The 18215-nt window shown below is 32.9% G+C and overlaps 1 protein-coding gene across 1 annotated transcript; it reads right to left on the bottom strand.

Moving 5' to 3' along the window:
* Positions 1–877: 877 nt before the first annotated feature.
* LOC113549253 (leucine-rich repeat extensin-like protein 3) lies at positions 878–17555 on the bottom strand. The gene is made up of 3 exons (XM_026950462.1): positions 17283–17555; positions 2735–3226; positions 878–2172 (listed from the first exon to the last, which is right to left on the bottom strand). Exons 1-3 carry the CDS (start codon positions 17307–17309, stop codon positions 2029–2031), a joined length of 663 nt encoding a protein of 220 aa, XP_026806263.1. The 5' UTR covers positions 17310–17555; the 3' UTR covers positions 878–2028.
* Between the last annotated feature and the right edge of the window lie 660 nt (positions 17556–18215).

An 18215-nucleotide genomic window follows, 5' to 3' on the forward strand; every position in this document is an offset into this window, starting at 1 on the left:
TTCCCAACCTTTTTATAACGGCGACCCACAAGTTTACTGTTTATTGGGTACGCGACACGATCATGACGTGATGATCTCAACAATCATTAGCATATTTACCGATCAAACAATAAATTTTCCATAAACGTAATAAAATGATACAAAAGTTACTAAAAATATATTGATATTCATTGTGAAATCTATGTCCTACACATAGAGTAATTATTACTTTTATTTACATTTTAAATGTTGACCTATTGTAGTTGTACCTACTATCGAACTATCGACTAGACTTAGTATGTGTACAAATTTTCATAATATACATGCCCACATATTTTTGTGAATATTATATACCACCACGGCGGTTTATAAAAAACAGACTGGTGCCATTGTTGACGTATGGGAAATAAAGCCCGTGTATAAAAACCAAACGATTTGCCTACACACCAAACGGAATTACCAAAAACACTTGGCTGGCGATGCCGGGTTATTCAACTAATAAGTAAAGCTGTAATAAAATTATCCACTTACGTAGGTATATATTTACATATTGAATATGTTTATAGTACCGTTGCCCGTTATGTGAAAAATATTTAAGTCAATTATTGTATACCTATTATAGGTAGTAGATGGTAGAGATATAAAATAATATACAGAGTTGGTAATTAAGTGTATATTAATAATAAGTATAAAACAAATGCACACAATAAAATATATACATGCTAACATATGAAATATAATAACAATATGATTATGTACAAAAAATAAAAAAAATTTTAGTATAACAGTTGGATATTATACAAATAAGTAATACATATCATAAAAGTATTGTGAAGGTGTCGTGATTATTTTTGCGTAAAGTATAAGTGTGTTATTTTTTTTATTTTATTTTTTTTTATTTCGCTTGATGCTATAACAGTCCGATTTTCACATTAATTACCCAAATGCTTGTGTGTTTAAAACGGAAAAAAAATGTTTAATATTTGGTTATCCAACAACGTCGTCGCAGTTAACAGAACACATTGTATAATATTATTATAATATCATGTGAATACGATTGTATAATATACGTATATTCAATAACGTGTTGTGCGTGTGTTATAATGTTATACATCCATATACGTATCACGGAATCCGTCAAAGTGAAAAAAATCCAGTTGCATAATAATTTTACGAAAATTTAGAATTCTGAATAGGTAGATACGCTGAGAGCGAGAGAAAGTGAAAACATCTTGACGGTCACGCACTCACGCGAACATATTCACACACGTGATAATATTGAAGTTATGATACTATGACAATACGTCTTTTTTGTAATAATGGAATGATCATTACCCGGACAAAATAAACAATAACGATTATGTAGGCACGTTAGTGTATCATATATTTATGTATCATGTGTGTATATTGTGTATGTACATAGACAACGACGTATCTTGTAGGGACGGGGCCGTAAGGATGAGATGTACAACGACTTTAAAAATTCGTTTTTTTTTTTTTTTTTAAATGTGACGGAAATGGCAAGTGCGTTTTTTCGTGCAAAACATATGACTTATGAGGGTGCGGTGGTGGACTAATGATAATATTAATGATAAATCGTATTTTATGTTTAACGTAAATGGTGTTTTATGTATTCAATTTTGGTCGTTTTTGTTAACAACAATAATAGGTCGTTAAATATATATTACCTATTATTGAAACTGACGTTTCTCGTATTCTAAGATTTTTTTTCTTATGGCAACACTAAATTTAATAATATATATATATATATATATATAAATATATACGCGTTATCGTCGTCCTACGTTCGGATATAATTAATATAATAATAATAAAAATATAATGTACAACTGCGCAGTGTGCCAGTGTGTCGGCGTGCATAACCTATAGATATATACTCTTATTTTATTTGATATTGCTTGTTTAACTAATATAACCTAATCGTTTCCATTTTTCGACCATATAGTAGCTATGTATACAATAGACGACTTAGGTATCACATCAAAGTGTCGTGTCTTGGTCTTGATTCGGTGGCAGTTTATCTTTCCATCAGTACAGTGATCCTGGACCGCTGGGCGCGCCGTATCCTGTGGATGGTGATGGGGAGCCGTACGTGTCCGATGGGATCGATGGAGACGGACTCGCAGGAGCTCCGTACTCGGACGCCACCGAGTTGGGGTAGCCTTCTTGTTTCTGAAAGAGTAAAAGAAAATTGAAACATCGTCATCACCGAGTTTTTAAAACAATTATTTTAATAATATTTATCAAAATTAATTACACGGTACTGTTGGTTTGGTTGAACTTGTATTTGTTTTAATTTTTTATACTTGTACCATTGATGGTAGTTATTTAATATTAATCATAATATTAATAATATTATAAACTATCGAGAAGTGAGAGCACGAAATTCCCGTTCTACGTCAATACGGAGGGGGCGGGTCGTATTTATAATTTTTTCACCTATACGATTTCTTACATATTTTTTCGATTTGTAATAATTTAATAATTTTATGACAACAGATATTAAGTAATTGATAATGTTGTTAACCACTATACTAAATAACTATCAAAAATATGTAACCCTCACATTTCTGGTCGAGCGATATATACTGTATAGTATATTTATATATGCTGTTGGTAAATAGAAATCTTAATTTAATTTTAAATAATTTTTTTAAGGCAGCCCTTTCCAGATCATTGTTTTGTGTGTGTGTGTGTCGTTGTTGTAATATTAACGACGACAATCGATAATCACCTGGGTCTTGTATCTGATGAAGTACACTTCCGGTTTAGACGGCTGTGTGGGCGCGGGCGTCGGGATGTGGATCTCGGGCGCTTCGTCCGGTTTCTTCACCAGCACGTAGATGAGCGTTTTCTGCTCGGCTGGCGGCGCGATCGCCGGTATATCCGGAACGGTGGGCGGCGGCGGCGTGGGCGCCTTGATGAACACGATCTTGTAGTGTTTCTGCGGTGGTGGCGGCGGTTGCACAGGCTTCTTCGGAGCGTAGTACGTGGGCTCTGGGGGTGGAACGTGCACGTACACGTGCTTGTGTATGACGGGCGCCTGTTGCGGTGGCCCGTATTGCGGTGGCGGGCCGCCACTCGGGTACGGTCCGCTGCTACTGCCACCACTGATCGGAGCCGCGTAGCTGTCCAGCGTGAGCCCGGGGAATCCGCCACCGCCTCCGCCGAAACCGGTGAGCGGCGCTTCGGGTCGGCCCAGGCCTCGGCCAACTGCTAGCAACACCTGCGGAAAACACACGAAGAAAATCTTAACCGTTCTAGTTCGCTATATAGGTAGGTACGTCGGGTAAACGACGATGAGTATAGTAATTAAATTTGGTTTTTGTGGGATTTATAAATTTTATTTTGGCGCGTCTCGATCGGAGAAGTCGCTTACTCGTACCGTACACTCCTCGGGCTAAACGTTATTTCAATCGAATCATTATTATAATTGAGTCAGTGTTTTTGTTTCTGCTCATTTTAAGAAGGTTTTTTTTTTTTTGTTGCTAGAACTAAAAAAAACCTGTTAATTTTTAAACTTCTTTTATTCTGATATTAAGTGTACACTGTTAATACTTAATACAATATCATAATGTTCAATAAATTAATGTCCAATAAATGTATTTAACTGTCATTAAACGAATTCAAACATACCTACATCCATATGTACATATAACTGTATATATAGTGTACTATTTAAAATCCAATTTATTGGATTTAATTGATAAACTATTTGACTTAGCTTTAACTTTTTAAATATTTAATATACCTAATACAATTAGACATTTACACACATGGAATGAAGAGAGTAGTCATTTTAAAAATTCTGAGAGGGCAGGTATCACGGTGAGTGTCTCTTCTAACATGACATTACAATCCATGTCTATGTCCATTATCGTTGCATTTGAAAACGATTTTTAGATTACTCACATTAATTTATTGAACAATGTTGCAAGGCGATTAGTATAATTCTATAGTAATATTGTACCATATGCTGTTAGTAATACAGGCACGAACGCAGGGGGGGGGTTTAGGTGTCTTATACCCCCTCCGAAATATCAGTAACAGGAAATAGATTACCTGGCCTACAAATTAATAGTATGATAGTTATGTACATTTATTCAACCCCTCCCCCCACGAAAATTTTTCCCTGCGTTCGCGCCTGTAGTAATAACTTTCAAATAACTGTTTAGAAAATAAAAAAAAGTTACCTCTTCAAAATACCATTAAGACTCGAATATTTATTTATATAGGCTATAGCGAAGGTCTTATATGAAACTTTTTGAAAGATAAAAAAAAATTAATAGAAACCACCTTTTCAAGACTGTAAAGATCGTTTTATATTATATATTTAACGCTTGACTCTTCGCGTTTAAGCTAACGGCTGTAGTCGATTGACTATGCAAATGAAATATTTCCATCGATCAAAAATAAATTATGTATTAACGGTTTTTATTCACGATGGTCGTATACTCGCGTGTATACTCGCATTATACTATACGTATTACACGTAAGCGGTTTTCGTCGACCGGAAAATGGAAACAATTATTGTATCGCTATTATTACATAATCATATTCACATTATTAATACGACGTGTTTCGATCCGTTCGGCCGGTGTACAATATACTGCGTGGAGAACATAATTTTATTTTTATATAATAATATTCTCAAAACGAATCGAAAGTGCTCGACGAAAACATGATAATACAATAAATTATGTATTATGTGATCGTGCTTTACGCGTACAAATCATTTGCCGGCAGCCAATATCACGAAGAAGCAGTCGGTCTGTGTTTAATAATATAATAAAACATGATAATATATTGTTATTGCGTTCGAAATTCGGGCCCGAAAATGCGTTTAAGACGGCACACACAAAGGTCGGAAATACGACGAATAAAACATGTCGACCGATTTCCGACGAAACGCGTTTGAGTTCTTTTACGCTATCCTTCCGGGAGCAATACGATTTATTATATGCGATTTTATACGAACGACTACTCATACGTCGGACAACACACTGCGCGATCCGCAACGAATGATAAATTCGATGTCCACCGCGTATAATATAATAATATTATAACAATAAAATGACCATTTGTACAATTGTAACTCCGGATATTATGTCTCGGTGATATTATGTCCTCGCGTGTATCGATCAACGACGATTGCGATTGTAAAATTGTTGTTATTATATCCTTTTACGAACGCGGTGGCCGAACGAAAACACTATCTGCAGAATCCGCCCCTGGGGTCGCTGGATTAACGTTTGAAACCACACGTTTCCGCTAATGTTTGGTCGGCATATAACTTGGCGTACATTAGATCGGGGCCTATTTTTTCAGATCACACATATTTTGGTACGGCACGCTTTGCTCTTTTTACTCAACTAGAAAAATATCGTAATCGTGTAAATTTTTTAGTCTTTATGTATAGTACGTAGTCTTGTTTAAATTTATGAAAAAAGTCTAATTATCATTTACAATTACATGTTACACATAATATTTAATTTTAAATTAGGCGCAACCAGGTGACGTCTTACGGACAGCTGTTTAAAGGGGCACTTCGACAACTGTTTTAAAAATAAAACGAAAAAGACAAATCCAAGAATTAACGATTATACAAATGTGAGTGTTTTATATATATATATGTATATAATATGTACACGTATATTATTACGATGTTATGCCATTTATTATATTTACCGTAAATTAACGCGATAAATATATTTCGAGAGTACCGTTGGTATATTTTTAAGACCTTTGTCATTACTAGCAGATTTTTATCACTGAACTCAAGTCCACACAAATTTAAAACGATTTTTGTGTTTCCTAATATACATAAGTATACCCAATACTGTACGTGATTCATATTATCTACACGGTACACATATTATACTTTGATTATTTTTTCAATTATTTTGATACCGTCTACTATAGCCAACGTTTAACTTTACACTTTTTTTACATCAGCCACAGACTAGTCTACACTCAAATTTTGTTTGAAAATAGAGTCAACCCATTAGTCCATTGGGCGCCCTTTTAGACCTTGTGCCCTGGGACAGCTGTCCCGGTTTGTCCCGCGTGTAGATCTGCCACTGATTATATTTGTGTTGGTGAAATACTTATCAGTTATCACAATGTACATACGTGGCATATGGTTAAGTCCGGTAAGACTTTATTTTATGCGCGTGTGTGTATAGTTTGTAAGGTTGTTATATGACAGTTGGTAATCGGTTTAAATATACGACAAAATTGTGAAAACTATTGATTTGATATCATCCCTCTCACACTTCTTTGATTCCTTTCCAATTTGTCTCCGTAACTCCATTACCCGTGCCATATTCAAATCCGTGACGTGATTGCTTTATTATTTACTAGCAGAGTTCGTTAATATTGCATTTCGTTTCTTTTTAACTACTGAGCGGAACGCGGTACATATAATACAACATGGTATTATACGTATACCTATAGTATATATTTATACAGATATACGATATTGAACTCCGTTGTAGTATATAGTCGCTTATATATTTTGTTTTCTCATCTCGGCTTATCGGGAAAAAACCGTCAAAAGAAAAGAGTACCGAACTAACCGAATGGAGTCATTAGAATTATTTATATTATTATAAATAATATACGTAAACTCTCTTCTCGTTTCGTCGGTCACTCTACCACCGTTCCCATCTGAAAATTAGGTCCATAGCTATACAGTTTTGCGTTAGCGCTATGAAAGTGATCTTCATTACTAAATATATAGCATGTATAATATATTATTATGTATAGACAGCAAGTTAATAGTTTTTCCACGTTAGCAATATAACATATATCTATGTGAGATATCCCCCGGAAAGTCGCGATGGACCATCATCTACCTATATAATATTATATACATCGATAAGGCACCGAGACGACGGTTACGTCGAATTTATCGCACAGATATTGTGCTGCTGCTGTTATATACACAATAAATAATAATGTATTCCGATGTACCGTCCGACGTTTCGTAAGGTACTATAACGAATATTATATAAAATATACATTACTGCGAGTTGTAATAAATATTCTCAAAGAAAAATGTACAAAACAATATAGAAAACGATCGAATCATACAGCACGTGACGTCTACGACAAGAGCGTTATCGCGATCTTCTGCGCAACTGCAATCGTACAGATATTTTTGACTGGACCATATTATTATTATGATTGTTTATTGTAATATTATATGTTATGACAAACAGAACTACGCGTGTCATTATCAAAAGTCAGAATTTACAAACACTTTAAAATTGTATAAAACAACTTGTTGGTCGCCCACTGCAGAGAATATAAAATTAATAATATCTTGAACGAAAATCGCACTTAATTATTTAGACTTCTCACCTACCACAATAATTTCTATATAGCTGATGAAACTCGAGATGAACCGTGAAGGTGTTATCTCTCTTTAAATATCTAATATGCTAAACTAAATGTACAGCAAAGGTATCGATATTTCCGACGTTTTTTACTCTATGATCCCCTTTTAGCATATTGTTTTAATTTTACTACCTATATTAAAACATATTTTGTGATACAAGCCCGTAATTGTGTGACATTTAAAATTATGCCAGCTACTTTTATTTTATCTTAAATTTTTTCATTAAGTTACATCTCATGCCCATCCTTGAAAATTTGGAACGCCTTCTAGGCGTTAAATTTCAACAATGTTTACCTTATCAGTAAACATCAGCCATATACTTAAGAGATTTTTTTTTTTTGGTTATTTTAATTGTATATTATACATTTGCATACTTTTAACATTTTTAATGCAACAACTTCCGAGCCCTAACAATAATAACGGAATGTAGGAAACACGCGAAATAACGTGACAATCTGTACACGTCATATTGCAATTACCAATGTAATAGTAATATATTGATTTAGTAAATCGGTTACCTATATAATAACACATCCATCATAAATACTTGATAAATTTAATGGAATTCTTCAAATATTTTATCTATTGCTTTTTCTGAGGATGGTATTGCCTATTCGTTATATGATTTCAGATATACGAACTTATAAGATATACCCATACAGATATCATTATTCATCATTACCTACCTATCATTCAACAACAAAAGCGACGACGTGATTGCATTTCAATCACGTGATCTTTTCGTCAAGATTGAAACAATATATGTATATAAATATGCACACTGAAATATCGTTTATATATTCATGTATAATAAGGTGACATTTATTTGTGTCGACAGTTTATGATGATGCGAATGAAACGAAACATCTGGGAGCGGTCGTCGAAGACGTTTCGCGCGTTATCAGCAAAATATATATTAATCGTTTTCATCGCACGGCACACAACGTATTTCAACTGCAAGCTGCAGCTCCAGAGTTATTTCATAATATCATCGTAACGCGTATTGGACTAGCCTTTTGAATGAATAAAAATAATAGTACACGTCCATAGATGCGTATCGATTCTCGACGTTTGCGTTGGTTTCAATCCGAGATATTGCATGTATATATATATATATATATAGTGCGATGTGCCCAAGCCGAAGCCGACAGATCGTCCGTGAACTTAATACGTATAATATGTTAGTGGAAAATATGATAGTAGTAGGTACAACAACAATACGTAGTCTCAAACCATCAATATACATCATATATTATTATGTACATCACTTATCAATGAAAAATGTTTTCAACTCGGGCCTTCGGTTTTACCGAGTATATTTGTTTTTAAAGAATTGTGTTTTGGTTTTTCAAGAGTAGCTTTGTTGGAAGAAAATCGATATAATTTGATAGCTGACGTCGGATCGATCCTTTATCCGCCCGCTATCGGTCTGCAGTCGCAAATAGAATGTTATACGTTATTATAGTATTATCATTATTACTTATCGTTATACTTGCATTCCGACGAATAGAAATGGATTTCATTACTATTATAATAATTATTATTGTCCTACATCGGTATTGCTATTGTGCTATTCGACCGCAATAATCAGCGTAACCAGGATCGATTACATTATCGCGGTTGATAGTCATAATGTTATAGGTACAGTCGGATCGTCATTATAGCACCGGTGCAGCTTGTTTGGTTATTAGATAACCATTGCAGACGCGCTATCCGAAGTAGAAAAAGAATGACGGCATAACATAACTATCGATCGTTACACTGCAGCGCGAGGGAATCTAGTACAATATAGGATAGCCGACGGCGCCGAATTACGTTCATATATGTAATTTCGTGGGGGCGTCTGCAGACGTCATCGGACCCCAGCAATTTAGGACGTTTTTCTCCCCGATTTCCCGCTCCTCATTCCCCAGGACCCATGACTTTTCCCGTCCGTATCATCGTATTAAGCAGTTCGAATAAACCGCAGACAATCCTTGTTCGCGCAGCATCCGGTGTATTTACAAAAGGGGCGAAACGCACGCATTTGGGCGCCAGGGTCAGTCGCCCAGTCACCCGTATTATTCGAAGAAATAATAAAGAAAACGGACATAATCGGATTTTTATTACGAAAACCCTTGACGCTATAGCAATATGAGGTGATATCGTTTAAAGGGAAGAACAAATAATGTTAAATATTTTGTTTTGACGTGAAAGTGATGTATTTTGGGGCGATAAACCCAGTCGCCCGACACCCCCCCCCTAATTCGCAACCATGCCTAAAACAGACGTTACGATTTGTACGCATTTCCGGGAAGTTTATGATGGAAGAAGTGAGAAACTAGAGAATTACGATTAAATTATCAAACAAATAACATACAGCAATTTTGGAATTCCGCGCGCTTATGACGACGAAGTTTCCATACGATATGGCCGCGGGATTAACATATGGAGATCAAACAAAGATAATATTATAATATTATTAGCTTAGTACATTCACAGGTCACACTCTGCTAGGAATAGTTGTTGTCGTATTATTACAGGTAACAATAAACTGCGAAACTTCGGTATTTCTCCGAATATAAATTTACAAAATGAACAAATTATTAAAGGTGTATTTTTGGCTTACTATTTCTCAGACCCAAGAAAGTTGAAAATGCATTTGTGTTTGATCTCACGTCTTACGATGCTCTAAATAATCTCGAAATTCTAACTTATTTAACGGATAACTATGTTATGAACTATGCCGTATTTTCATCTTGTGCATATGAGTAGAATCTTTCAGTTATATAATTCGTTATACTATAACAGTTGTGAAATGTTTTACTCTAAATACTGTTCAATATTGTTAGTGAGTTATCCTAATGTACTTAAATTTATTAAGACTATTAAACGTTTGTAATGTGATATTTGTATTTAAACGAGAAATACAAGAACAATATAAAAGGTGATATAGAAAAAATTAATTATTCATAAGTGAAAAATTAAATGCATATGAAATTGGACACGTGTCTTGATTTGAATTTATAGATCAGTTCAATGATGGGCGAAATTATTCTAATTTCTGATCTGATCAAAATATTATTTGTCATGCATTTTTAATTATCATAGTAATTTGTATTTTTTTTTTGATTTAAAAAAACGTAGGGAATTAATGTTTGGGTGTATATTATACTAATTACGTGTTTTTAATTGACATTTATTGGCGTATTGAATTGCATTAGATCGCAGTTTCACCAAAAATTAAAAAAAAAATTGTTATGGAAATTATTAATGATTTCTCCTGTTTTATTAGTTAATGTCTAAACACACCTGTAACACGATACATATTTTTTTAAAACTTAGGTATACTTGTAAGTTAAAAAAATGTAACAACAAACAATATTTGATTAATTTTCTTATTTTTTCAATAAGTGTTAATTTTTATTTTTCGATTTAACCAATATAGACTACTAGTAAAAGTATAACGGTCGTTATAGTCGTTATTTTGTTAAAATTAATTTAAATGTATGTTTTTCAACGTGAATCGTTTGAATGTGTCCCCTGGGCGTATTATAAATCTGTGAGTTTAAATTTATAAAAAGATTCAATTAAACGCGGATCGATGTTTCATGATACCATCGATCATAAATACCTAAATAATTTTATTTGATGAGTTTTCGGGATTTTTGTTATATTCTATAACGACTGTTCGAATATATTAATAGTGTTATGCGATTATTTTTCTTATCTGCATATTTCTATAGGTAGTATAGGTTGTCTACTGAACAAACTACTTAATGCATAATAGTCACGAGAATATTTATTTCATACTCATAGTATTATTATAATACGTTATTACTCGAGATTTTGAAGATCTGGGAGGGGGGGGAGGATCTCAAAAACATCAGTTATAAAAAATGTAGTATTATCGTAATTTTTTTTCTTTTAATGTTGATCATTACGCGTCGTTGAAATTTCGAGCAATATTTAGGTAGGTGGTACGTCTATTGGGTTTTAAATGCACGCACACGTACCGACATAACGTATTTAGCATAATGCGAGTACCCAACTATACATGTGAGCAGGATATAATAGTATGTATTTTGGAAAGTATATATTATTTAATTAGCTTATTATGTGTGGCTCCGCTGGAATTTACAATGCTACTAATACTTGTACATTTGAATTTGTATGCAATGTGTTTGTGCAACTGTACGCATAATAGACGCGCGTATATAATGTATTATATTATATCATTAGACGTGTATATACAGCTAGTGAGGCTCTACATCCGTTTTCGGAACTTTCGGTTTTTCGCCGTAGAGTATGCCGTCGACACAGAGAACCATTATATATTAATAATATACATTGGGGTAATGCATATCGTTTCCCGATATCGGAAATCACAAAAAAATACCCGATATGTAAACGGAAATCGGATCGATTACGTAAAAAAAAAATAAGAATAAACAGAAAAAAAAACCTCAAACTGTGAGATAAAAATTGCGGCCCATTAAACGTGTTTTTGTTTTCCATTTTCCACAGTATACACACCACGGTGTGCACCTGTAGTAGTAGTATTAGTATCAGTGGTAGTATAAAGAAGGTAGTCGATTGTACGCGAGAATAACCGTTCCGTGACCAATCCATTGGTTTCGTGATCAGTGATCACAAACAATCCGGGTTTTCTGGCGTGTGTAATTGACCCGCCACTTTGGTCTGCACACAAATTAGGAGATAGGAGAATGGACACACGGCGGCGGCGGTGGGGGTGGTAAAAAAAAAATCCAAAAATCAATAATACACGATCTACGGTGACGTAGGATACCTGGCGCGACGAACTCTCTGTGTACACACACACACACACACACACACACACACATAAATATCCCGATTTACTTCACCTGTTCGTGTGCACCATTAGTCTTCTGCACCGAGTACACCGTACAACCCAATATTAGCTTAATCGTTTCGCGTCCGTTACACAACAAATAATATCGTTGTAATAATATTATTTGCGATCGATGGATAAACAATGTTTGTCGTCCGAGGCTACGGGAGTTTCACACCGGTTTAATAATATTGCCATTACTTATAAACACATATTGTTATTGAGTATTCGATATCGAGACGAATATCAGGTTCGCACAAGTATAGGCACAGCATAGCTGTTGAGCGTGCGGTGATGTATACACTTTCGTCTCGAAACGCAATAGATTTGTGTGCTTTTTCGACAGTTTTTTTATAATCTCAAATGGATAGCTATATGTACCTGGTTTAGTTTTAATTTCAAAAATGATCTTCAAATAAATCTCTCGAGAACTAATATGATAACATAATATAATATTATTACTGTCGCGTCGTCCGGTCTTCGAGTAAAAATTTTCGACGACTTCGAATATAATACTGACAATACTGTGTACTTTCATTATAATTATCACACAACTGTATAACACGTATACTACAGGAGTTTATAAGCGCTTTCGGTTGTCACGTGTCGTCCGCTTGCTTATAGCACCTGTTGTAGCCACATCGCATAATAACATCGATAATTTCGCTCTGACGGCCTATTTATTTCTCGGCTCGACCGTAACGAATATTGTCTACAGATACAATTATAATAGAGACCATTGAATCAAACGTTTTCGTCATTGCACCTATACGGCAGAATAATTGATACATTATATTATTCATAGACGTTGCGTGTAAAATATCATGGGCATAATACACGGACTGCGAACAATAATAATAATTATTATATTATCGTCCGAAAGTAACAAAACGTTTGTTCGCGGCATTAATTTTTTTTTTATACGTCAACACCGACGAGACGTTTTCGATTTACAGTGGTTATTACTGATTAATCGTATTATTATTCATACAAACGGTCGACAACTATAAATATTATATCGAACGTTCGTATTCAGACGAAAGATTTGCCTTTCTAAATAATAGCTGAATAACGACGCGTGAACGAAAGAAAGATTAGAATGGACATTGGACCTTTGAATGTTTTTTAATGCGTAGTGCGAACCGGTAAGTTGCCGCAGTCTGAGATCGATGCTGTACTAAACAAATCACGAGTGGAGAACTTAAGGTAAGCATAAATAGTAAATACGTTATATTAAATTCTGCGGACAAAAACACTGGTAGGTACGCGCACTTGAAAGTCTTGCCTTGTAAATTATAAAACGTGCGTTTTATTTGCAAATATAAAATGTTCTTTTCTATAATCTTTAGTGGCCCTCATCGTAGAGAATTTAATTGGCCTTTTAAAAGAAATGTTTCCTCGTCATTATAATCTAATTTAAAACCTTTCAAAAGTCTGTTGAACGAAAACACATTCAGACCGACTCCTTAATACCACTACTACGTATAGTTCGAACAGTTTTCACTGGTAATGTCATTTTTGCGGGGCGGCTGGTAAACATCAGAGCCATCGCTTGCTTAGTCTATGCCAAATGTTGCGTTTCAGCCGTTTTTGTTTTCATTTGGAAATTCGGAGCATTTATTGTTCGACGTCATGTAAGTACCTTAATGGTCGTGGTGCAGTAAACTAACTTTGCTACAAATAACAAATATGCACGAACACAGTAAACAAAAATTGTTGATTCGAACACTTTTCATTATACACATTGGTATATTTATTATTTTCAGCTATTGAAAACAAAAAATGATGATAAATTTTGACTTTTCAATTTTCCTTATAAAAACAAGGCTCTATTGACGAAATATAGTTGTTTATCGATTATCTTTCACTTGAGCATTCAGACGACGTTGCATTAATATTTGCGAATCATCGGCATACACAAATATAGCCACATAAATATTTATGTTGAAATATTTCAAAACATTATAGGTATAGGCATAATTTGCGTCAGACGGTGATTATTACCGAACAGTGCTGTGTTGAGTTTTTTTTTTTTTATGTATATCTCGACGTTTCGGCTGCAATAAGCACATTGTAAATAATGATTCGTTTCATCATTTTTGATTTTAAGTAAATGCTCAACTGAAACGAAGACGTTTTTATTTAACCACAGTTGTTACAAAAAACATATTACATCGAATTATTATAATTTTTATTTTTAAAAAAATTATATTAGGTATACATAATTTGCAGAGGTAAATTGTATTTTTAAATGCTACATAATATTATATTTAAAAATATTGATTTTTTTATTACATTATAAAACTTTGAACTTTTCTAGTATACTCATGCGTTTCGTGATTTAATAATTATTGTAGATGGCTGTAAATAACGTCATATTAAAAATAAATTTGAATAATTTGTCAAATTACATAGATTATTAAATTATTACATATTTTGTTTTTTCAGGCCGTCAGAGTTGTATTTTATTTGATTGTTACAGAATGCATTGCATAATTTAAATTGATAATTTTTCGTTTAGTTTTATGAAGCCAGAGGGGGCACGGCGTACCGTATAGGCAAATCTGGTACTCTGATGATTTTTTTCTACCATTTTTATTATAATTTTTATTTCATTGTTAAATATACATTTGCAGCAACAACGGTTATTTGAGATCATGCACAGAAATGGGCTTAAAATAAAAATATTTGTGAGATAATATTGTATTATTTCTTCGTATAAATTGTCATTTTGATACATTTTTTTGTAGTTTAATTGTAGTAGAGTTTCATCATAATGTTGTCTGCTGTAATTCTGATGGTTATTAAAATATTCAATACAAGTTTCCATCGATTCATTCAACTGGTTTTGATGAGTGTATTGTATATATTATTATGTAATTTCAAAGAAAGATTAATACAAAATAAAATTGTATATAACATAATACCAATAATTAAAGCCACATCTGTTTTTTTTTAAAATGTATGAGTTACGTGAGAAATGTAATATAATAATGCAAGTTTTACAGCGATATTTTTTTTATTTTATCGTTGGTTGAGAGTCTTGTAAAATATACAAAAACAACTAAGTTGCGTGTGTCACAAAATCAATATATCATATTATTATGTAATTCAAATATGTCATTTCTCAATAATTTTTTATAATATTTTCAATTTGACAGTTTCAAGTTTCGAGTTTTCTATAAAAACAGATTACTGTTTAGTTTTTACGATATATTGTACAAATGGATTTTAATGTAAAGAAACATACATGGGACATTTAAATGTTGAAAATTAAATTTAAAGTTTTATATTTCTTGGATACCACATAAACTTTTTTTAGAGGTATAAGTTTTATAAAAACTATAGACTCTTATTTTTACAAGAGGATCTTACCTATTTATATTAGAAAGTCGAATCGGTATTTATATAATTTTTTTTTATTATTATTATTGAATTAAATAAATATTGAATATACACTTAAGGTGAATAAATAATAATTTATTTAGCTCATCAGTACTTCAGTACTTTTGGTTTTTTAATGTACTTTGTATCATTTTTATTTTGGAAAAATCATTTTATTAAATATGAAAATTATATCCGTCTCCTAACCATTGCATGGTAATAAAATTATTGTACTTTCAAAATCTGTTTTAAGCTTTAAACATAAAAATTGATTTAAAATGTTTTGATATGCTAAGTACTATAAACTCTACGCATATATAACGTAATTTGGTATTATTTTAAATATTCAACTATTCATTAGTATACTTTGAGACAATTTATTCGACATTTTTTTATTCGTTTGATTTTTTAATAATTTTAAATTCAAGTTATCATAATTATATTTATTTAACCGTTAATGCGCCATTACTTCTTACATAACAATTTTAATTCGAGAAATATATACTTGAAAATGTACTTCATAAACTAATTGTATTTATACAATTATATAATTAATGGTGACGATCGAATAAAATTGTTTAAATATTAAATTGAAATCATCCAATTAAAAAGTTAAAGAACTGTTTTCTTAAAATTTATAGAGTTGAAAAATTAATTGATGTTTAAATAATGATAATAATATAATAATTTTACTGTAAGTTATTGATGTACCTAGGCTTTAACTAAAAACGTGGTTAATGGAGTAATTTGATTAAAAACAATAATATTATAATATTTCTAGTACATTACGTAGAATGTGCGTTTTAAATAGCTTACAGATATGTCAACTGACCCTGACACTGCCGCCATATCCATTTGATGAAAAAAAGTTAAATAAATGTTCAGACAATAACGTATATACAGAAAATAAAATAAACGTTATTCAATATACTGAAACCGGAGCTAGAATCCCGATAAAAGTGACCATTATTCGAACAGGCTCTTCTGAATTAATATACATCGTAATGATAATTATTACTGTTGTGTTGTATTTCACGAAAATGTCTGAATGTAAGCAATAAACCTAATAATGACTGCACACACATTATAAACGCCGACCGTTACCGGATAACGCGTGTTCCGATTTGGGCGCATCGTTTTTACTGTTTAAATAATAGTTTTCCGTACACAAGCGTAATTTAATACTCTCGTCTTGCAGTTTTGCGTATATTTTTATGCTATTCCTTTTTAATATTATTTGAGGCTTTCGGAAAGTTGAAAGTCTAAAGTGCTCGTTAACGACAGAGCAAATAACATATGGACGATCTGCAACACGTCACGGGGTGAATGGAAATCTGATATAGTTTGAACAAATTATGGTGTCGCACGACTTTTACGATATCATTTGGAGCGACAAACTACGAACCAACACTCTGCCGCGCGCGTTTGTAACCGATACCCAACTGCAAACTACGCTGTAATCGTTAGGACGAGATAATAACATTATAATATAATTTCGCGAGAAATTAAATTTCGAAATAATAACAGTCATAATATTTTTTTTATGTGAAAAATAAAGAGAGAGAGAAGGTAAATATTCACTTTAACATTTTAAGTGTATATAGGGTTACCACGGATTTTGTCGTAATTTTTCTTTTTACTAACCATTACTGCGGAGCACCACGTAGCCATCTTGCGAATCCTTCGACTGATGTTATCTGTGCGTACACTTCGCGTCTAAACAAGTTTTTACAAAAAAAAAAAAAAAATAATAATAATAATATTAATATAAAAATGAATAGTATTTCGGGTTGAGCTTTTTTACAGCGACAACTTTTCGAAACGATTTATCGAACGACTGGTATTAATTATAAAAGTTACGATTCGCGTTTTTATTCAAAAAAAATATGTAACACGACACATCGCTCGGTAAGCGATTGAATATCACTTGGTCCACGATCCGCTTTCACAGCACTTTTTATATAATTGCTCCTTCCATTATTTCCACCACCCCGCGTTTTCTCGTACCAACAGTGGTGGTTACTTTTTTTCGCCGACGATTATGACCTGAAAAGATGAACCTGGCCGATACGCGCCGTCTATATAGTTGTTTTTTTTTATATTGTTTTCTTCACTGCAATACACATGCATACGTTATAATATGATTATGTATACGGTTACGGTCGTCTGAACCACTCCTCACCCGTGTATTTAGGTGCCAAAACGATATAACGGGCAAACGGTCAATTTTCACTCTCGTTTTCATCCTGTTGCCAATTATTTACTCATAATCGTTTTCGATTTAACATAAAGCCTCCATTTCCAATCACGGAACTGTCTATTTATTATTAAACTGCAGTTGTGAATTCGCGAGTGCATCATCATATTATTATACATATACCACACACACGCACACACGAGAAAACTGCAAAATACTAGAGTGTTGACAGTTTGCTATTTGCATTCAATTATGTATAGGTACCGTGAATCAGTTATAGTTGTGTGCAACTATTGTACCGTTTAATTAAATTTTTTAAATTATATGATATACTTTAAAATATATCATATTGATATATATATATATATATATTATCATAT

This window comes from Rhopalosiphum maidis, chromosome 4 (assembly GCF_003676215.2).
Source record: "Rhopalosiphum maidis isolate BTI-1 chromosome 4, ASM367621v3, whole genome shotgun sequence".
Lineage (NCBI taxonomy): Eukaryota > Metazoa > Arthropoda > Insecta > Hemiptera > Aphididae > Rhopalosiphum > Rhopalosiphum maidis.